The sequence below is a fragment of the Adiantum capillus-veneris genome, chromosome 3, assembly GCF_014529385.1.
Source record: "Adiantum capillus-veneris isolate H3 chromosome 3, ASM1452938v2, whole genome shotgun sequence".
In the NCBI taxonomy this organism is placed as follows: domain Eukaryota; kingdom Viridiplantae; phylum Streptophyta; class Polypodiopsida; order Polypodiales; family Pteridaceae; genus Adiantum; species Adiantum capillus-veneris.
In genome coordinates this window covers 43,826,901-43,847,271 of record NC_140933.1, presented here as the reverse complement: position 1 = coordinate 43,847,271, position 20,371 = coordinate 43,826,901, and the positions used below count along the sequence as shown (strand labels likewise).

At 40.2% G+C, this 20,371-nt stretch overlaps 1 protein-coding gene across 1 annotated transcript; it reads right to left on the bottom strand.

The window, feature by feature from the left end:
* Window positions 1-8,535: 8,535 nt before the first annotated feature.
* LOC147460823 (uncharacterized) lies at window positions 8,536-18,483 on the bottom strand. Its single transcript, XM_086508517.1, has 7 exons — window positions 18,080-18,483; window positions 17,949-17,970; window positions 17,496-17,525; window positions 17,338-17,403; window positions 16,788-16,867; window positions 16,596-16,697; window positions 8,536-8,679 (listed from the first exon to the last, which is right to left on the bottom strand). Exons 1-7 carry the CDS (start codon window positions 18,346-18,348, stop codon window positions 8,586-8,588), a joined length of 663 nt encoding a protein of 220 aa, XP_086364643.1. The 5' UTR covers window positions 18,349-18,483; the 3' UTR covers window positions 8,536-8,585.
* Between the last annotated feature and the right edge of the window lie 1,888 nt (window positions 18,484-20,371).

The following is a 20,371-nucleotide window of genomic DNA, read 5'->3' as shown; positions in this document are numbered from 1 at the left end:
GTGTTTCTTGTTGATTGTTCCACAAGGAAATCTCGTGGGGTTATTCATTCCACTGATGCATCTCAACGTTGTGGTTTTGAATTGATTGGCACAACATGTGTGGCGATACATGTACTAGAAAGTTTTGATGACACCTTTTTGATTCCATTCATCACAATGGATGCAAGAACCATGTCTCAAGCAGTTGGAAGCATCATCAAATGGCCATTGCATAATATTGTTATGGAGAGAGGAAAATCTCACACAATAGATGATGATTTTCTTATTGGTCAAGAAGATGGCTTGATAGATAGCGCGAGTTGGAAAGAAAAAAGAGTCATCCTTTGGGCTGACAATGGATCTACAAAACTTGGTAATGGAGTGGTATTGTTGGTCCACCCATATGAGGCTATAAACTGTACTGAACTAGGTGAGAGTAGCTTGGGTGTCATTGTGGAAGGGTCGATGCATCCACATCAAAGTGATATTTCAAGTTTGAATTTGGTAAGCTGGCCTATTAGGCAACTCACATTTGAGAATGGTGAGCCCTTGATCAAAGACACTGGATATTCTTCTGTCATTGAGGGTATTCAAGATTTCCTCATGGAAGAAACGGGAGATTCCCTTGACAGCTTATATGCTTCCAGTGATGACTATGAGGATGATGGCATAGATAACAACACTGAAACTAGTTTTGGAGAAGGTATCACAAGTACATAACTAGGTCTTCTTCTTCATACTCAAAATGATAGAGAGCAGGATGCCATTGCCGGTGACTATGATATAAGAGATGGGACAGGTAAGAAAAGGAGTTATGTACAGAGTTAGGCCTAGAAAAAAAAAAGGTAATGCTCATGCTTTCAACAAACAATGTGATGTTGCAAACATTCACAAAGTTGCAACAATTGATTGTTGTGAGATGCAATGCTGCCAGATTGGAAACATATCCAAAATCATGCAAGCGAGGGCAGACTGTTGGGGACAAAGCTACACTAGCCGATGCACATTTGTATTGGATTGTATGAGCATGGCTCATAGAAAAGATCAAGAAGAGGAATGCTTTGAGTTTACTTTTGATGGAAAGAAGGTATGTAGTAAAGCATGGTATGTAATGCATGGAATAGGAAAGTCAACATTTTACAAGCTGCGTAAAAAATTCTTGGATGGAGCATGCAATGGCAATCATGGAAACACTGGAATAATAAGGAAGAGCTTGACACATGTTGAGATGGGAAAAGCACTCATACAAGGCTTCATAGATAATAATGCAGATCAAATGCCACATAAGTCAAGGACAACCATGCATGGCACTCAAGAAACTGAACGTGTTCTACCAACGATGTACAAACAAGTGGAAATTTTACGAGAAGTAAACGACACACTTGTCACAATGGAATACAAAACGTTGTCACAGCCAACATTCTCAAGTTTGTGGAACACAGTCTTCAAGACAATCACTTTATCAAAATCAAGCACATTCTCTAAATGTGACATTTGCACATCAATAAAGGTCAAGCTGGAGTCTACCAAAAATCAGGTGGAGCGTGCTAGATACATAACACAGAGGAGATCACACATGTTGCAACAAATGAGATGTAGAAATCTGTACTATGCTTGGAGGAGCTCTTTAGAAATGAATCCAACCAACTTCTTGTGCATTATACATGACAAGATGGACGAGAGTAAGACTGCTATACCACAAATTAAACCAGTTCCAAAATCTCTCAATGGAGTTGAGAGGCTTCCAGTATCCTTGACAGGAATGCTCACTCATGGACATGGACAAACAGCTTATGGTCACTTTGCATTGGGATTATGGCCGAGTGATCCCAACTTCACAATTGCATCTCTCTCAAAATGTCTAAGAAACTTGAAAGAAGAGATAAACATATGTTTGGTGACTTGAGCTTAGAACAATCAAGTGTAGAACCACGAACAAATCTTTTTGATTGTTTTTTGTCTACAGCTTCTCTCTATCACCATATGGAAGTGCTTAAGGAGAAAAACCTGTACAACAAGGAACAGAGTGCTCAGAATGAAGAGGCAGACTGATCTAATCACAAATGTGAATGTGGACACTGAGAATTTTGCTTCTGGACAGGGAAATGATTGTCCAAGGATGCAATCAATCTTTGCTACTAATGCACATGTATAGGAGGATGGCAATGTAATTTGGGTTCAAGAGGTTGCCAAGAACATTGTTGTTGCAACTTGACAATTGTGGTTCAGAAAATAAGAATCGATATGTGTTTGCATGCCTATCATTGTTGGTTGCATGAGGAGTATTTGACACTGTGCAACTTGGATTTCTTAAGGTTGGTCACACTCATAAAGACATTGATGCATTGTTCAGTCGCTTTTCTGAGAAGCTTAGAAAACAAGCCATTTTTACATTTCCACATTTGATGAAGATCTTCAGTGAGTGTGTTAGCATGCATCCTGCACCTTTTCTCCTACAAAAGGTGGCAGACTTTAAAGGATTTGTAAAGGGGTTCTTACATGATGGAGCAGATAGCTTAGTCGATCATTCAAAGCCATTGCAATTTAGGTTCTATATGAGTGATGGAATACCTTTGATGCAGTACAAAGTACACCCTAAAAATGTGGATTGGTTACTCGAAAATGGTATAGAGTTATGGAAGACAAATGAACAAGGAGGAGACAAGCTTCCTGAAGGTGTTCCAAAAGTATTACCACCCTTTGAGTATGTTAAAGATAGTGAGAAAGTTATGGAAGGATTAAAGAAGTATGTTAGTTGGTGGAAAGATCACTTGCAAGAGAAAGGAGATGAAAGTGAGTATGCTAGGTGGATCAACCTAGTTCTTATGTCCTGGGAGAATCTCATGCAAGCTATGAAAAACCTTGGACAAAGTGAAAACACTTTATTTGATGACTTCTCGCCAAGGAGTATACATGAACAAGATCATCCTCTTGAAGTTCCATTGGAAGATGGTCAAGATGAAGCACTTGACATAAGCGAGGGCCACTATTGTGGTCCAATGCGCAACAAACCTGCTGAGGAGTCCAACCCAACTCTTGATGTGGAAAAGGGAGACTTTGTACTTGTGAAACCTTGTGATGAAAATTACCCAATTTGGTTAGGAGTGGCAGCAACAGATATTGATCAGAACAATGACTCGACAACCTATCTTCAAGTGAAGATACAATACTGGGTACCAATTTCAAAGAAGAAGAATGCAAGTGATGTGGATGTTTACAAGGATTGTTGGAACAAGTATTGGAGAGAGAACATCAATGATCCTCAATGCTGGGAAGACACTAGCTGCATCATTTGGGCATGGAAGCCCAAGGGTGGACGAATTCCTGATAAATCAAGATTCCAAAGCCAATAATCCTCAAGGCCAAAGAGAGTCAGTTGAAACTTGATGAACATGAGGCACCATCAAATGTCAATGCAAATGAAGAGGAATGATCACTTAGCATTGGCCTTTCACCTTTGTAATCTTCTAGCAATGGTTCCAATTAGTCCACCCATAGCTAGGGTCATTATCAACATTGATAATGGCATCCCACCTTTGTAATCTTCAAGAAATCTTATTCAATATGAATGGTGTTTTTTTTCACTTTAGTCACCCAAGTTTTTCTTGCAACTTACATTTTAATTGTTTTATCAAATAAAGCATGTGTGAAGAAAATTTTGTTTTGGGTGCATGAGCATGTGTGTGTGTGTGCACGTGCGCGTGAGTGTGTGTGTGTGTGTATTTGTAAACTAACATGTGCAAAAACACTCTAGTGTATAGTATGGTTGTTGAAAACGGACCATATTGGATCTTGCAGATTCATAAGCATCCACTAAACATTGTATCTCAGTTTTCATATGTGCATCAGCATAGTACAATACAACCTTACCTCAAGTCCATGAGACACAAAGAATCATCCCAAATGTGTGAATTTTCCCCTATTTTTCCAAATGTGTGTTTTAAGAAGAGTGATGAACTTTGTTGTGTTAGGTCTTTTGAAGAAAGAAGTTCTCTTGTATAAAGATACATACAAATTATAGTACTTTTAGGGACTTTTAAAAAAATATCAGCTACTGATTGGTTGGATATGGATAAGGGGCTCAAACGAAAAAGTCTCTTTTGCAAATAAGGTGATAATACTAGGAAGGTTTGCTAGACAAAAGTACATGGGGTGACAATTGATAAAAGTTTAAATGAATGGTTTAAAAGGACAATATTTTGTTCCTTATATACAAAAGGAGTAATGACCTTTGGTTAGCTTATAGTGTTTTACAAAAGAGGTTTCTTTTTTATCTAATGTGCTTTACATATGATAGCAATAGTTTCTAAGTTAATAAATTTTAAGTATGACATGGATAACACTTAATAGATTCCTTGGCACCTACCAATGACACATGCCAAACATAGCCAAACCTAACATAATATAATGTCTTGATGTAGGTGAGACTGTTATCTTTGCTTAAAGTGGTTACCTGAGCTATTGTCTCCTAAATGTGAAGATGAAGACCTATATTAATCTTAATTTCACCTACAAGTTTAGTCTTGATGATTAGAAGTATTGGAATAATTCCTCATTATGACCATATTGTACAAAATGAATCAAATATTGAGTCATTTTCTTGCGAATTACATTCCCGTTGTCTAAAGCCATTTGTCTTTTGAGCATAATGTTCTTGTGTGTGTGTGTGTGTGTGTGTGTGTGTGTGTGTGTGTGTGTGTGTGTGTGTGTGTGAGAGAGAGAGAGAGAGAGAGAGGAAAGGATCTTTTTTTTGCAAAATTCTTCCTTCTTGTGACCTAGAGTTGAGGGAAATATTCAGTTGTTACAATGGATCTAGTTGAAAAAGCTTCCTATTCACACGTTGGCTATCATTTTAGTTAGTCTTTTATAACGCAAATATATCTAGAATAGGCTTTAAGGGCCTGAACTTGAAGAGAATAAGGGAATCTGCGTTATTTTACTCTCTTCGGTTAGAGATGTCTGAAGAGTTATGAATTTTTATTAGCATTTGCTGAGATAGAACTCATTTGTAATGTTGTAACACATTCACAAGCTAGTAATCTAGATTCGCTTTTGGGAAGGGTAAATTTGTTTTCCATAAGGTTTCTGTAAAACTCAATGGAGGCTTTTTTGGGTTTTGAAATTATTCATGCTTACCTCATCATTACTTTTTAACATGCTGGTCTAGCTGATGATGTCATAAAAGGTAGAAAGCTCTCATACTTACTAAGAAATATATACTCTGACCTTGAAAAAAAACAAGCTACGGGTTGATTGGATATGGATAGAGGACTCAACAAAACAAAGTCTCTCTTGCCAATAATTTGATAATACTAGGAAGGTTTTCCAAGCGGAAGTATATGGGGTGTCAAGTGATGAAAGTTTTATTGAATGGTTTAAAAGAACAATATTTTTTTCCTTACCTACAAAAGGAGTAATGAGCTTTTGTTAGGTTATAGTGTTTTAGAAAGAGGTTTTGTTTTTGACAAATGCATTTCTTATATCCATCATGGCATGTCCAAATATTAAATAGATTGTCCACACACACCTTACACACAATCATTATTCCAATTAAGGTAGGTTGAAGTGGTGGAGGTGGAGGTGGCATTGAGGTAACCTCTACCCCTTGATGAGGCCCTCCATTAGCCAGATTTTGTATAAAAAGGGTAACAATCAAGTAAGGATCCCATGTAGGGACCAAAGGTGTTGGTGTTGGTCCATTATATACTCATTGGGGTTGGAAAAACTGTTGTCGCCCACAAGTGGTGGTGCATTTTTTATTGGGGTACCCTTATGGGAAAATCTACCCCAAGAATTTATGGCTTCGTATAAGAGAGCCTTGAGGAAGATGGTACCTTTCCCATGCTCAAATAGATGGCCCCATTTTCCTTTTACAACCACCAAGGGTGGAGGGAGTCAATGGTCACCTCCCCCTACCCTTAGTGGTTTAGATTTATCATCAATTGTGTAGATATCTACATTGTAATCAATAGTGTAGGAATACAATATAGATTCATAATAGATGTTTCTAGCCTCTTCAAGATCTTTGTCCATAGATGCCATCGAAATAGTGTCCCATGAGGTAGTTTCCTTAGGATTGTACACTAATCACTCTTTCAATAGTCTCGAAAGGATCCTTGGAAGGCCTACTCAACTACTATGAGTAGAGGCCCTAGAGTGCGCAATGTGAGCGTCACATAATTACAAGAAAGACCACCAAGCCTCTTGATCAACTCATAAGGCCATCCATACCAAAAAGTAGGGTTTATATATCCAAAATTATTTGGGGAATCAATAAATAGTATGAACCAATTACTATCGCATAGTGGCTTGCGAGCAAAAAGGGTACAAAATTTGGTGCTCCCTTTTGACCTCTATCTTCCTCTGGAGCCCTTCTTCTTGCATGTTATATTAACGTCTTTGAAAAGACCAAGTTATCTTGCGGGATTGGAAATTTATAATGACTTATGCTATTTAAGAGTTACGAATTTAAAAAATTCTCGACTCTTATGCTGCTCAATTGTATCATGTAGTAGCTTGATTATACAGGGCTTTTAAGGAGAATTATTTCAGTGTTACGCTTCATTCGGCAAGCGCATTTTCACAGATTTGTGTCTTTCCATTTTTTAAGAATAAAAGGAATTATGGTTACTCATGAGAATTAAATCTCCTAAATGTGCAGTGCCTCTTGAGGGTAGAACAATATCAAATTCCTAATTTTTCACGTCATTAACTCAAGCCAACCTGAATAATAGCCGCCATGTTAATGCCAAGCCTTTTCGTGATTAATATAGCAATATCAAATTCCTAATTTTTCAGGTAACTAACTCAAGCCAACCTGATTAATAGCCGCTATGTTAATGCCGAGCCTTTTCGCGTTGAATGTACCCGTTCGTATTGTTTTTCTTGCGGTTCAATAGCCGTTCGTGTGCTTAACTTGTCTGTCCGGCCGTTGTAGCTCGGCGGGTGTTCAAAATTGCTTGGACTCCAAGTCCTTCGTGTGTGTGTGTATTCAGGTGTGGGTGTGTGTGTGTGTGTGTGTGTGTGTGTGTGTGTGTGTGTGTGTGTGTGTATGCTTCAAAGAGAGCAAGTAAGGTGATCAAGAGAGATTGTCCTGCTTGTGGAAACTAAGTAGATAGTGTATAATCTGTTGATCCAGGTTGATCTTAAATAGGCTACTGGCTATCGAAAGAAGAGAGAGAGAGAGAGAGAGAGAGAGAGAGAACGTGAGAGTAAGTGAGAGAGGAGGTTAGGTTGTATCGCAGGAGGAGAGAGAGAGAGAGAGAGAGAGAGAGAGAGAGAAGGTAATCGACAGAATTCAGTTTTGCAAGGCTCCAAATTCGATTGCAAGGCTACAAATTCTGTTGCGCATGAGGTGTCCCATGGAGAGAGAGAGAGAGAGAGAGAGAGAGAGAGAGAGAGAGTGTAATGTAATTTTTGTAATTTATGGTGAAAAGAGAGAGAGAGAGAGAGAGAGAGAGAGAGACTGAGAGACGTAAAGTGAAAAATAGGAAGAGAGAGAGAGAGAGAGAGAAGAAATGAAATGAAATGTTAATAACGTCTTCAGAATGCAAAATGACATACGATCAAAAGGTATCAATGTGGTGGATCTGAACATATTAGATAAATATGCTACAGAATACTCCACTACTCGATATGATCTAAGCAGTTGGTTGAGATAGAGAGGGAGGAAGATAGAACCCTAAAATGGATAGAGAATTTTAACATCGTAGGGGATTATCTCAAGAGACCTTAAAGCTCTATCTGACGAGAGTAAAGCTTAAGACCTGTCAAGAAAGAACCAGAAACGAAATGAACCGTCTTTAAAAGACCAAGTTAACTTTTGGGATTGCAAAGTTACAATGAATTGGTCGTTATGCAAACAACATAAAAATTACTCTGGAATCTTAAGCTACTCAATTGTATCAAGTAGTAGCTTGATTTGACAGTGCTTTTAAGAAGAAACATTGCGTTTTTACTCATTCCCTCAGCAAGCTCATTCTCACACAGTGGTGTCGTCATCAAGGTGGGTAATCTGCATTAGTCCTACAAAATGCAGTTACGTTGAGGAGTCTTAGACATTATATTGTTCGTGATTTTGATGACTTTAATAAGTACTTGTATTCTGAGTGTGTTTGTCTCTCACTATATTTCTATAATGTGTGTGTGTGTGTGTGTGCACGTGCATGCGTGAACAAGAAAAGAAAGAGGTGGAAACAAAAAGAGACTATATAACACCAAATATTCACTATAAATCCAAATAAAATATACATAAAAGTATCTTTGATGTACCACAACCAATTTAAAGGCTTTTCATGAGGTAAGGATGCTTAATGAAGAATGGATTGGCATGTAAACTTTCATGACAAGTTTCTTACACTGTGTAGATATTTGAGTATTAGACAATGGATTAGACTAGAATATAAAAATACGGAGTAGTATATGATGACAGGGGTAAAATGAGGGGAACTAGATGATAGGGTTGGAGAGGTAGAAGCCGAGGCTATCAATATTAGTGCCTTTTCTACCAAAAAAGCCAAGGACTTGTGGGCGAATGATAGTGCCCGTCGTGCCATCTGGGAGAGATGGAGGTGTAGTTGATGATCCGATTCCAAGAGACAATACACCTATGCCATTGGGATCCCCTGTGAAGTGGCTGGCGTCACTTCCCACAGTGAGAGAAATGTCCATAGAACTAGGTGAAGGGGAGGTAAAAATGAACTGAAACACATGAAAACTATTTTAGCAAATTGTCCGCAGTTATTTAGGAGAGAGCAAAGAGAACAATGAACATAGTGTGACCCTACAATGTTTAAGTAAGGATTTTAAAAATTAATTACTGAAATGATTTAAAACAATAATTACTAATTATTTGTATGATGATCTGAGGAAACAATAGTTCATCTCACATTTCCAATCCATTTAATACAGGGACAATATATAGATCAAAAGCTTAATGAGAAGAACTAGAATAAATGCCAAGGGGGGATGCCTCTCAATTGCAAAGCTTATCATTAAGTGCATGTGGAGTGATGCTTCAATATGGGAAGAGAAAGGATGAAAAATACCTCACGAGAATCTCCCTTTGCACAGCCATGGAGCTTGGTGGTGCCATTGCCATACAAAACTTGAATACCATTGAGAATATCACTATAGTAAACCAAAAGTTGTACCACGCCGCCATTGCTCCACCCATCATCAAAGGCACCACCACCAACACCACCCCACTGTCCGACTATGGCTGCCGACATTTTCTAGGATAATCAAGTAGAATGTGTATGATGTAAAGAGGCAAAAAGCTTTGGAAATTTGCAACTCACAAAAGTATGGCTACAGGAGATCAGACGTCCCCCCCCTTTTATAAGAAGGGGAGTGGACTAGTTCTAGGCCGGGCAGCTCGTGCAAATGCCAAATCGCCCTTAGTTTGAATTTGGTCAACCATGCATGCATATTGTAGGCTTGCGGTTCGAATGGCCATGTGATTGCAGACTAGTCAGTGCAACAACGTAGGAGAACCATGCCGAGAGAGAGAGAGAGAGAGAGAGAGAGAGAGAGAGAGAGAGAGAGAGAGAGAGCCTGATAGAGAGCGAGCGAGAGCCTTGTCAGCTACACATCGGCGGATAAGCCACTCCATCCCTCCCTCTCTCTGCGCCCGCCACCCCCTGCGTTGCACCCTCCTGAGAAGCGGCGGCTCCTGCGATGCCGAACTGGGTGGCAGAACTTTCGTTGACAGTTGGGTATAAATTATTATGTTACCGATATCATTTGTGATTTGACTTTCAAAAAAAAAAACTAAGATTACGTAATAGAGATAAGGATGGGGAAGGTGCCTTCTTGGTGAACACCTAGAGCCTTCTTTATGAAAAACTAGATCTCTCTCTCTCTCTCTCTCTCTCCAATTTGAATTCTAAACGAGAAGTCAAATCCATTTCGGCGAAAGGGCAGTAATTTTTGTGACTTCTATCCTTTCGTCTCCATCAAACCTAAGGAGGATTGTCATACCCTCTAGACTTGAGCACATGGCGCTTTGGGGACGATTCAAATTCAAGCCCATAAAATTGAGAAGTCAAATCCATTTCAACCAAAGGGAAGTCATTGACTTTCATCCAAGTTCTGCCTACACTTCACCCTAGGAGGAAAGGATATATTCTAGTTACACCATATTCATCAAGTGCCTAGTCTCATAGTGACTAAGGAACTAACTTTAGCCTTGGTGTCCTCTTCATGTAGACAATAGATATCTTGTAAGGCTTTGTACACTAAACTGGACACTATGGTAAGAAATTCCATTGTTTCACAATTGCTAGATAATCAACGATCAAACTATTCGTAGGAGCATTAGGTCTTCAATACCAAATTCATTTGCACATGGGCATAGAATCACATACTGTTGCTGATACCTTGCAAGCCTGGCCTCTAACTAAGCAATTATGGCATCTTTCTCTACCAACTTCTCTTACAAACTTGCCACACTTTCTCCTTGGCCTGTTTCCATCTCCATTATCTACTGGTGATCCTTTGGTAGCTGTTACCATATACATGTGGTAGTGATGTGTATGAACACAATAGGACCGCCGGGGCATATTTTCCCTCTTTAGGAGGTTTTTTTCTCCGTGCATTGTAAATACACCCATCACTCAAGGGCTATCAATCTTTCCATTGCACACTAAGTATTACACTCTCTATTTTGGCCTTGAGCTTCCTTTGTCTTCTCCAACTATCATTTTTTCTGCAACCCTAATTCCAATAATTGGTACCAGAGCAGGTTGCGTCCTCCTGAGCTTAGTCGTCAGCAGGTCCAGCACATGCCTGCTCATTTTCTTTTACTTCAGTGAGCTTTGGCGAGCGTTCGCAGGTTGAGAAAATTTTTGGGATGGCTCGTAAAGCTTACTTTGCTCAGATTTTTTATTCGAGCTCATTTCGGCCTCCGTTTCTGCTACAGGCAATACTGCACAGGCTATTTTGTCATTTTGTGCAGATTTTTGTTAGTGCCGTTTTTTGCATAATAGGTCCTTACAGTCTTCTACGGTTTGTGCTATATAGCACGTGTTGTTCCCGCTTCGTTTCTCCTCTTTTCGAGAAGTTTTCACATCAGGTGCAGCATTTATCATGGCTGACAACAACACAAATGTGCTCAAGATGTTTGCTGTTGAGGACAGATTGGATGGGGACAATTATCCTATGTGGGCTTACATGATGCAACATGTTCTTGTATCAAAGGGCGTCTGGAATATTGTGCAGGGCATTGATGTACGTCCTAGTTCTGAGGATGTAGGTGATGTTGAGGATGTTGCAGGTCTAGCTGCAAGGATTGTTGTTATTAGAGTTGTTTTGCACACGGCAGAACAAGCTCGTTGGGATGTAAAGGATGCACAGGCTCATGCATTGATTGTGTTGTCTATGAAGCGCACCATTGTTCCTCGAATTCGTTCAACAAAATCTGTAAAACGAGCTTGGGATATTCTAGCAGGTCTTTATGCAAGCCGCAATTAGGCTAAAATTTCTTTGCTATGTAAAGAGATGAAATCGAAGATTATGCATGAGGAAGATGATATGGATACTTTCCTTGCTGGTGTCAAGGGTATCAATGAGAAACTTATTTCTCTACAGGTGAAGTCATTCATATAGTTCCCTTGTGCAGACTGTTATTGATACCTTACCAGATTCTTACCAGACTTTTGCTAGCACTTGGAGACTTATGACCCAAGGAAATCGTGAAGTTGTCAAGTTTGATGCATTATGCACATTGTTGTTCCAAGAGTCACTTTCTAGAAAAAACAGGACTCGGACAGCGTGCAGTTGAACAGGCTTTTATTGCTTCTCAAAGAAAAGGTGGTAATAGCAATGCAACCACTTTTTATGATTCTGCTGCGAGTGGAAAAACTTTTGTTTCTAATGCTTCTGCTGACAGCAATTCATCTGGAAATTCTGGTGATAAGGGCAAAAAGAAGATGCGTTGCCATTATTGTAAAGCTAATGATCACTTGATCAAGCAGTGTCCTAATTTGAAGGCCAAAGAGGCTAAGAAGAAAGAGGGTGGTTCCACTGCAAATGCTTGTTCCACTACAAATACAACCATTGTCGAGTCTTTTGTGAAAGAAGACTGTGTTGCTTATGTTGATACAGAATGGGCTTTCAGCGCAGAGTGCACTTACAATCTTGCTGTCCATGATGCATGCATGTCAGTTGCTGTAGATTCACATGTGTGGTATTTTGACAGTGGTGCTACAAAGAACATTACCTCACATCGTGAATTGTTCACCTTCTCTTGAGTCTGTCCCTCATGGGAATTCAGTCACTTGTGCCAACAATGCCTCTTATACGGTTCAAAGAGTTGGAAAGGTTGTGCATACTGCTTCAAATGGCAGTTCCTTTACACTTTTTGATGCACTTTATGTACCCGGGATCAAAAAGAATCTCTTGTCTGTAGCCATACTTGCTAGACTTGGACTTGTAGTCAAATTTGTGGATGACAAATGTAAAGTTCATGATCTTAGTTTTTGTGATGAAATTGTTGCATCTGCCCTTTTGTGTCGTGGGTTGTATAAGCTCACTTCGTATAACAAGTGTGGATAAAATTTTACAAATGCAGTTGGTAAGGGCTATTTCAGATGCAAAACTTTGGCATGCCCGTTTTGGTCATTTGAATTTTTCCAGTTTGTTGCGTTTGCAGAAATCTGATATGATTACTTCTTTGCCGCCTCTTGAAGCACTTGTCAAACATGTTTGTGAAGACTGTATTTTGGGTAAGATGCAGCGTTCGAAGTTTCCAAAGGATGGTTCAATTAGGGACACATGCATGTTGCAGCTTGTGCACAGTGATGTTTGTGGGCCCATGCAAACTCCGTCCTTGGGCAATTACCTTTACTTCGTGACTTTAATTGATGATTACTCCAGGCATGCATGGGTATTTGCACTTAAAGCGAAGTCCAAAATTTTTATGTGCTTTAAACAATTTCTGGCTATGGCTGAAAATGTCTCGAAATGTACTATGGGGCACCCTCCGTTGCGATCGAGGGGGGAGTATATGTATGAATTTAATGCATTTTTGGCTAGTCGTGGGATAAAACACTAATGTACAGTGCCTTATACACCTCAACAAAATCGTGTTGCTGAGAGGAAAAACAGGTCACTTATGGAAATGGCACGATGTATGGTCAAAAGTCAAGCTTTGCCGCATTCTTTTTGGCTTGAGGCCATCAAGTGTGCCACTTATGTACTAAATAGATGTCCTACGAAAGCTTTGTAGTCTATTACTCCATATGAAGTATGCCATGATAGAAAGCCTTCTATTGAGCACATGCATGTTTTTGGCTGTTTGGCATATACTTTGGTGCCACAAACACAACGCAAAAAATTGGATATGATAAGGCTGGCAAATGTATTTTTGTTAAATATAGTGCTGAAAGCAAACATTACAGGTTGTATCATCCGCAAAGAAAGCGTATTCTGGTTTCACAGAATGTAGCGTTTGTGGAAGATTCTGTTCAGCCCTTGCTGTCATGTACTAGAGACAATAATGTAAGCTCACATGACATTCATGACACTTTGTTGCCTCTTTTTAGTGGTGGAAATATGAATGTAAATTCCAATGAGGCAAATGTACAACCTATGGGGGTTTGTAAAAATGTTATAGATCAGCCCCAGATCAGCCTATTACTGAATGCAGATGTACATGATGAGGTCGAAAGGGCTGAAAATGAGCAGGCTAGAGGTATGCCAAAATGGCTGGTGCATACATTGCGTGATAGTAAATTGGATGCACCTTTGTCTAGTCGTACTCGTTCAGGCTCTCGCCATGGATCTTATGCATCAAATTGTTATGCTTTGGCTGTGTCTAGCTTACATGATGTTAAGGAACCTCTGTCTTTTGATGAAGCACAGAATTCAGAAAATTGGATGGCTACCATGCAATCAGAATATGATGCACTTATAGAAAATGACACAAGGACTTTATGTGATTTGCCTCTTGGCAAAAAGGCCATTGATACGAAGTGGGTTTACAAGTTGAAACGCAAGCCGGATGGTGAGATTGATCGCCATAAGGCTTGACTTGTTGCAAAGGGTTATGCACAACAAAAAGGCATAGATTATGAAAGAGACTTTTGCTCCCACTTGTTTATGTTACGCAGCCTCGCGGTTTTGTCAAGAAAGGACAAGAGGAAAAGTGTACAGATGTAAGAAGGATTTTTATGGGTTGAAGCAATCTCCTCGTGCTTGGTATGAGAAAGATGACACTCATTTGGTCAAACAATGCTTTTCGTAACAGTCCAACCAAAAGCACATTGTATGTAAAGCGTGAGGGTGATGTACTTCTCATTGTGGTTCTTTATGTTGATGATTTGCTGATCATTGGACCAAATGAGAGACATATTGCTGAATTTAAGGCTGATTTGAATGCTACTTTCATGATGAAAGATTTGGGGTTGTTGCATCATCATTACTTGGGTATACAGTTTAAGCAGTATGATGGTAGTATTGCCTTGTGTCAGAAAAGTTACATAGAGACATTGTTATGTAAGTTTGTACTTGAGGATTGCAAACCTATTGACACTCCCATGGAAACAAGTTTGAAATTGAATCTTCATGATGTTGATGATCCTGCAGATGTCCCTCTATCAAACTGCTATTGGATGCCTCATTTATGTATGCAACATGAGGCCGGATATTCAGTTTGCAGTCTCACAGATTAGCAGATTTATGCATAGCCTAGGGTCTAAGCATTGGCAGGCTGTCAAGAGGATTTTCCGCTACCTTAGTGGCACTTTATATCTTGTCTTGTTTTATCCCAGGGGGAGATCATTGCCGCCATACTTACATGCTTTTTCGGACTCAGATTGGGCTTGTTGTTTTAACACACAAGTATCCACAAGTGGTTTTTGTCTTATGCTTGTCAGTTCATGTATATCATGGTTGAGCAAGAAGCAACCTACTGTGGCCACTTTGAGTTGTGAGGCTGAGTACAGGGCAGTCTTCACAGCTACGGTTGAGTGTGTATGGCTCAGACGCCTTAAGACTAATTTGGGTGTTGGACAGGACACTACCAACACTATCTACACTGACAGTCAGAGCGCATTGGCAGTTGAGAGAAACCCAGTTTTTCATGCTCGTGCAAAGCACATTGAGGTGCATTACCACTATGTCAGGGAGAGGCTCTCAGCAGGAGAGATCATCTTGGCTTATGTGCCAACACAAGACAACCTTGCATATCTTTTCAGAAAGGCATTGTCTCGTGAGAAGCTTGAAGCTTTCCGCAAAACTTTGGGCTTACTCCTCTTCGTGGACTGATCATTTTCTCAAGGCATGGCACTTCCCTTTACTCATGTGCCAGCTCTCGGTCATCGCATCACTCCAGGGGGGATTTGTTACCATATCCATGTGGTAGTGATGTGTGTGAACACACTAGGACCAACGGGGCATTTTTTCCCTCGTACATTGTAAATACGTCCATCACTCTAGGGCTATCAATCTTTCAATTGCACACTAAGTAATACTCTCTCTATTGTGTGCCTTGAGCTTACTTTGTCTTCTCCAAGCTGTGTGCGTTTCTCTACAACCCTAATTCCAACAATAGCAGCAGGATGGACCTTTTTCCCGTGAACCATAAGTGGGACACACTCTAGTCATCATGCTACTACTTTTTCCCTAGGATGCCCAAATCTTGGGGGATTCACTATTAGTAATAGGGGCATGTCACCTACGTGCATCAAAATTAGAGAAACCCCTACGTACGTATCTTACATGCTAACCTACCCCCTACATACGGACAAGATACAGACGTTCTCGCAATGAGACATCCCCCCTCATACGGATTTTGTACGGAATGTAATGACCCACTATTTTATGTATACTAGTAACTTAACAATTTTAGAAGCACATGCTTTTGCAAAAATACATGTTGAACTGCAAATGAAAAAAAGTGTAGTGATAAACCATGAAAAACAAAAAATATAATGAATAGTAAATTAAAATATACCAATCGATTCAATGTAATTTGTCAAAGAATGGACATCATTTCCCTTGTAAATTGATACAAACCTCAGTCTCAAAACAAATGATACTAGCCACCTACTCAGTAGGCTTCTCATGTGGGATTTATGGCACATATATGAAAAGATTGTTCTCTAAATAACAAATAATGGCATGCTCGTAAAAAACCATGGAAAACTTCACTTATTAATTTAAAACACATTACGAAAGGTGTTAACTTATAATTTTTTCTCTAAATGTATATCTATTTTATTAAAATCTCTCTCTCTCTCTCTCTCTCTCTCTCTCTCTCTCTCTCTCACACACACACACACACATATCATGTACCAAACTGTTTCTATTCATTCTAAATTTTGCAAACAATGTGTAATAGAGTATTAGAACTATAAAATAAAGGTAAACTTAAAGTCTTCTGGTTTTTTGTTTAAAATTTGAAGCTTTTGCTAAAAGCGTTTTTGGTTCACTTTAAGGCAAGCCTGCAATCAAGCTGGGTTATTAAAATTCAAAGGATTAAAGCCAAAACTCTTGAAGAGAAAATTGAATAGACAATCTAAGTAACTTTTGTTTAACAAAAGAACTAGAGTCTAAAGACCAATAGCAAGAAAAGAACACAACAAAAGTGACTTCATATGAAAAGAACCACTAACCAATGAATCGCAAAACCAATGATTGGGTAGAAGATTGTCCCAAGCTCTCTGAGGCTCATCATTTTCTTCCTCATTATCAAAGACATCATCAGAGGAAGGGGACTGTCAAATACAAGTAGCACTAATGTCACCAATGGAAACAAGTAACCAAGCCTCTTTCTTTGTGATAGCAACATTTTAGATAGAACTTACAAAGGAAAACATTTAGGATTGCAGAGCCTGCCAGACTGCGCTGAAGCTACCGCGATGGCCAGGATAAGATAGGTCATCACCTATTAAAACATCAAAATAATCTCACATGAACACCATATACAATTCATAATACAGAGAAGAATTCTTCCACAACAAGACACATACACACATACATTTTTTACTCACATGCCTACACATAAATATCATATATATGCACATGCACATGCATATATATCTATAAATACATGCATTTATAGACATTCATGTATGTCTATGTGTGTATGTAAATGTATGCACTCATTCAAATGAGGCCCTACAGAGAATACACCTTCTAACTTGCACGAAGACATGATAGCTCGCTGTACTCGGATTATAAACATACCACTGAAATCTCAATAAGAACTTGCGGAGACGATGCAAAACAGGCAAATCAGATAGCACTTGAAATGTTTTTGGCATAGCTCACACCATTACTTGGGATTTTGTAGCTTCATGCATAGGTAGGCGTAAACTTAACAAGTTGTAGAGTTGTAAACTTAGACAAGGGCACCTGTGCATCAATGACTCCCACATCATCGCAGCCAATCAAGTGAGTTATAATTGTAACTTTCTTCCTCTGAAGAAAGAAAGTAATCAACCCAAAGGTACATTGATTATATAGTCAGTGTAGCAACTACAACAGAAAAGTTAAAATCCAATCCATTTCACCTGATTTCGTACAAGGATTTGTAGACGGCTCTAACGACCAATCTTCAATCCAACCTTAAATCTAGCTCTGATAGCTTTAGGTTAAGAATACCACCATTTAGACAATTCTTCAGTCTATCAGAAGGCTAAGATAGTCGCCATTTGGACATTTCACTCAATGCAAAGAGTTCAAAGCAAGCTTCCGATGGGTGGAGCTAGCTTTGCAACCCATAGAAGTCTACTTCTTGCTCAACATCTCGTCAATTGACTCAAAACCGACAGAAACCCTAAACAATAGCGTCGCAATAGTCCATACCACTATATGTAACATTCAAATAGAGCAGAGAAAGAGAGGTTTGCCAAACCTGATCAAGAAGAAAAAGTGTCCATGTCGTAGCAGAAGATGGGGAAATGCTCGTAGATGATGGTCCAAATAAGCAACGGCCAATCTGGAGAACTGAATAGAAAGGCCACGATTCCAAGGGTGATGGAAGCGCTTTTGCAATCAATTGCAAAATAATTAGAGCATTATGAAACACTGACACAAAGTAGAAAATTAATTCTAACCTAAACATCAAGAAACGCGATAGCAACAAGCTTCTTACACAAGGGCTTTCATGTCACTAAACATCACTTCTTGGATGACTGTAGAAGTGTAGATAGTGAAAGAGCTAGTTTGCTTGTCCGTCATAAGGAATACAAGCACTGAGATTGACGCTATAATGGCAACACACCGCAGGGCAGGTTTTGAATGTTGTAACCAAGTTGCATCACATGATGAAGAGGATAAGGAGCAGGGGTCGCTCTTGGCACTACCACTGGCCGCCGAAGGGCTTGCCATAACTTGCTGCTGCTCACCCTTCAACACTGGCATACAAAACAAGGGCTCGAGACCCACTCGAGAGATCAGTAAAGACCTCGAACAACTCGACACTCTGGCTCCAGGCGGAGAAACAAACAACCACAACCCAATGAGGGTATATTCACCACCACATCCCAGTGCGGGCACTCAATTAGTTATGCCAAAGATCGAGAGGCTCAGCCCCTTTGGGTTTGCTCCCGTTATCTGCACTTGATGATATTATTAATAGCGTGTTGCCTCCACTAAGGGAAGTCTCGCGGCCTACGCAACAATGACATCACACATCCCCCTGTTGGGTCAGCGAGCAGTATCCAATCTGCCAGAGCCCCTTTGAGCTCCCTATGAGTATCTGACTTACTGCCCCCTCCTGTATTCGGGAAGAGGCCTTAAACCACAGCCCAACATGGGTGCCAATGAAACTAAGGGACAAACCCTTGTTGTCCATCTGACCTGCTGTAAATAGTAAGGTCCATAGGCCCCTTTGTGGGATAGCCGTTGTCACACAACCCCCTGTTGTGCATTCAATAAATGGTCCCTCATGGCAACCTGTCTCTGATGCAAACTATATGGCGCACGGCCCCTTGTGAGGGATAGCTCGCAGCCAGAATAGCCCGCTGCTGTGCCTGAATGAACATCCCCCTTGGGGAACTCTGTATCTCCCGGCGCGCGCACCCAAGACACCAAGGCCGAGAACATGTGTTTCCTCCTCGTGTTCCCCCTGCTGGAGCTTGGAACCTTGAAGGCTCGTTAATCCTCGCTTTTCCATGTCCGTAGAGTTTAATCCCATGGGCGCTCCCAATTCCCCTTCACAACTGGCCTTACCACCTACCCTTGTTAAAGCATCAAGGAGGCGTGCCCACGCGGCATCCCCACTCAAGATCTCCGCGGTATACTTTTCCACAAATGTGCCTTCCCAACTCGGAGGAGGACTCTGGTCAGATCGGAGCCCTCGAGGCCTCAAGACACGAAGTCGTGTTAGTATCCATGGGCCGGGAGGTAGTGGAGGGTCCCGAAGTGTTCTCCAAAAAGGGAACCCGTAACAATAGACACCTACCAAAGAAGAAGCTAAACACTCATCTGAAGCAGCAAAATAATGAACTGTAGGTAAATGCAAAGCTAAATTGTTTTGATTTGGTGCCACCTCCCAAGACCTATGGATGAAGGAAAAAGACCATGATGTATTCCCACATCTTACCAATCGATGCATGACAGAATATCAAAATTTCCTAATTACTCACGGGCCATCGACCGTTTCACACTGGCCATGCAATGTCTGGACCACAAAGACCTCAAATAGGTCAGGTAATTTGAGCAGCAACACCCTATAGAAAATGAAAAAAGCTCTCAACATCCCCCCCCCACGGGGTAGGTCCCCCACTCTCTTATGCATATGATATGAGCATGAAATAATGGGGGGCTACCCCTATTGTATACACTTATGTCTAACCTCTAAAAACCCCCCTCTTGTACACTCACGTGATACCATACGGAAATCCATAGTGAATCCCCCTGGGGGCCCAATCCAACACCAACATTCATAGGATGGTCTCCCTATTTTACACAATGATACAAAACCTCTTCTACAAATGTATGCTAGATAAAGTACATAGCCATATGACTGTTGTGTCATTTTGGATAAAGTGCTTCAAGAGTACCCTTGCTAAATCCTTGTGTTGCAGACGTGAGAGCTTCAAAGGGTCAAGTTCTCCTTTGTGTTTCTAGAAATTTGAGATACTCTATCACACCCAAAGAATCTAGGACATAGCCTTTTCACTTCCTTGCAGTATATGTGGCTACCCTCAAGGCCCTTTGTCTTATGGTCTGCTTCATTTGTGAGCTTCAATAAGTCTTGTCAACCATATAACAAAATCTCTTCTTGTAGAATGAACTATGATTCTGCATGGTCTATGTATTCATCTATTCACATGTCGTTGCTCATACCTTGCAGGTTTTTCTCTACTAGCTTCTCTTGCAAACTTGCCACACTTTCTCCTTGCCTTTCTTAGTGATGCCCCTTGTGTTTCCCTCTCTATTA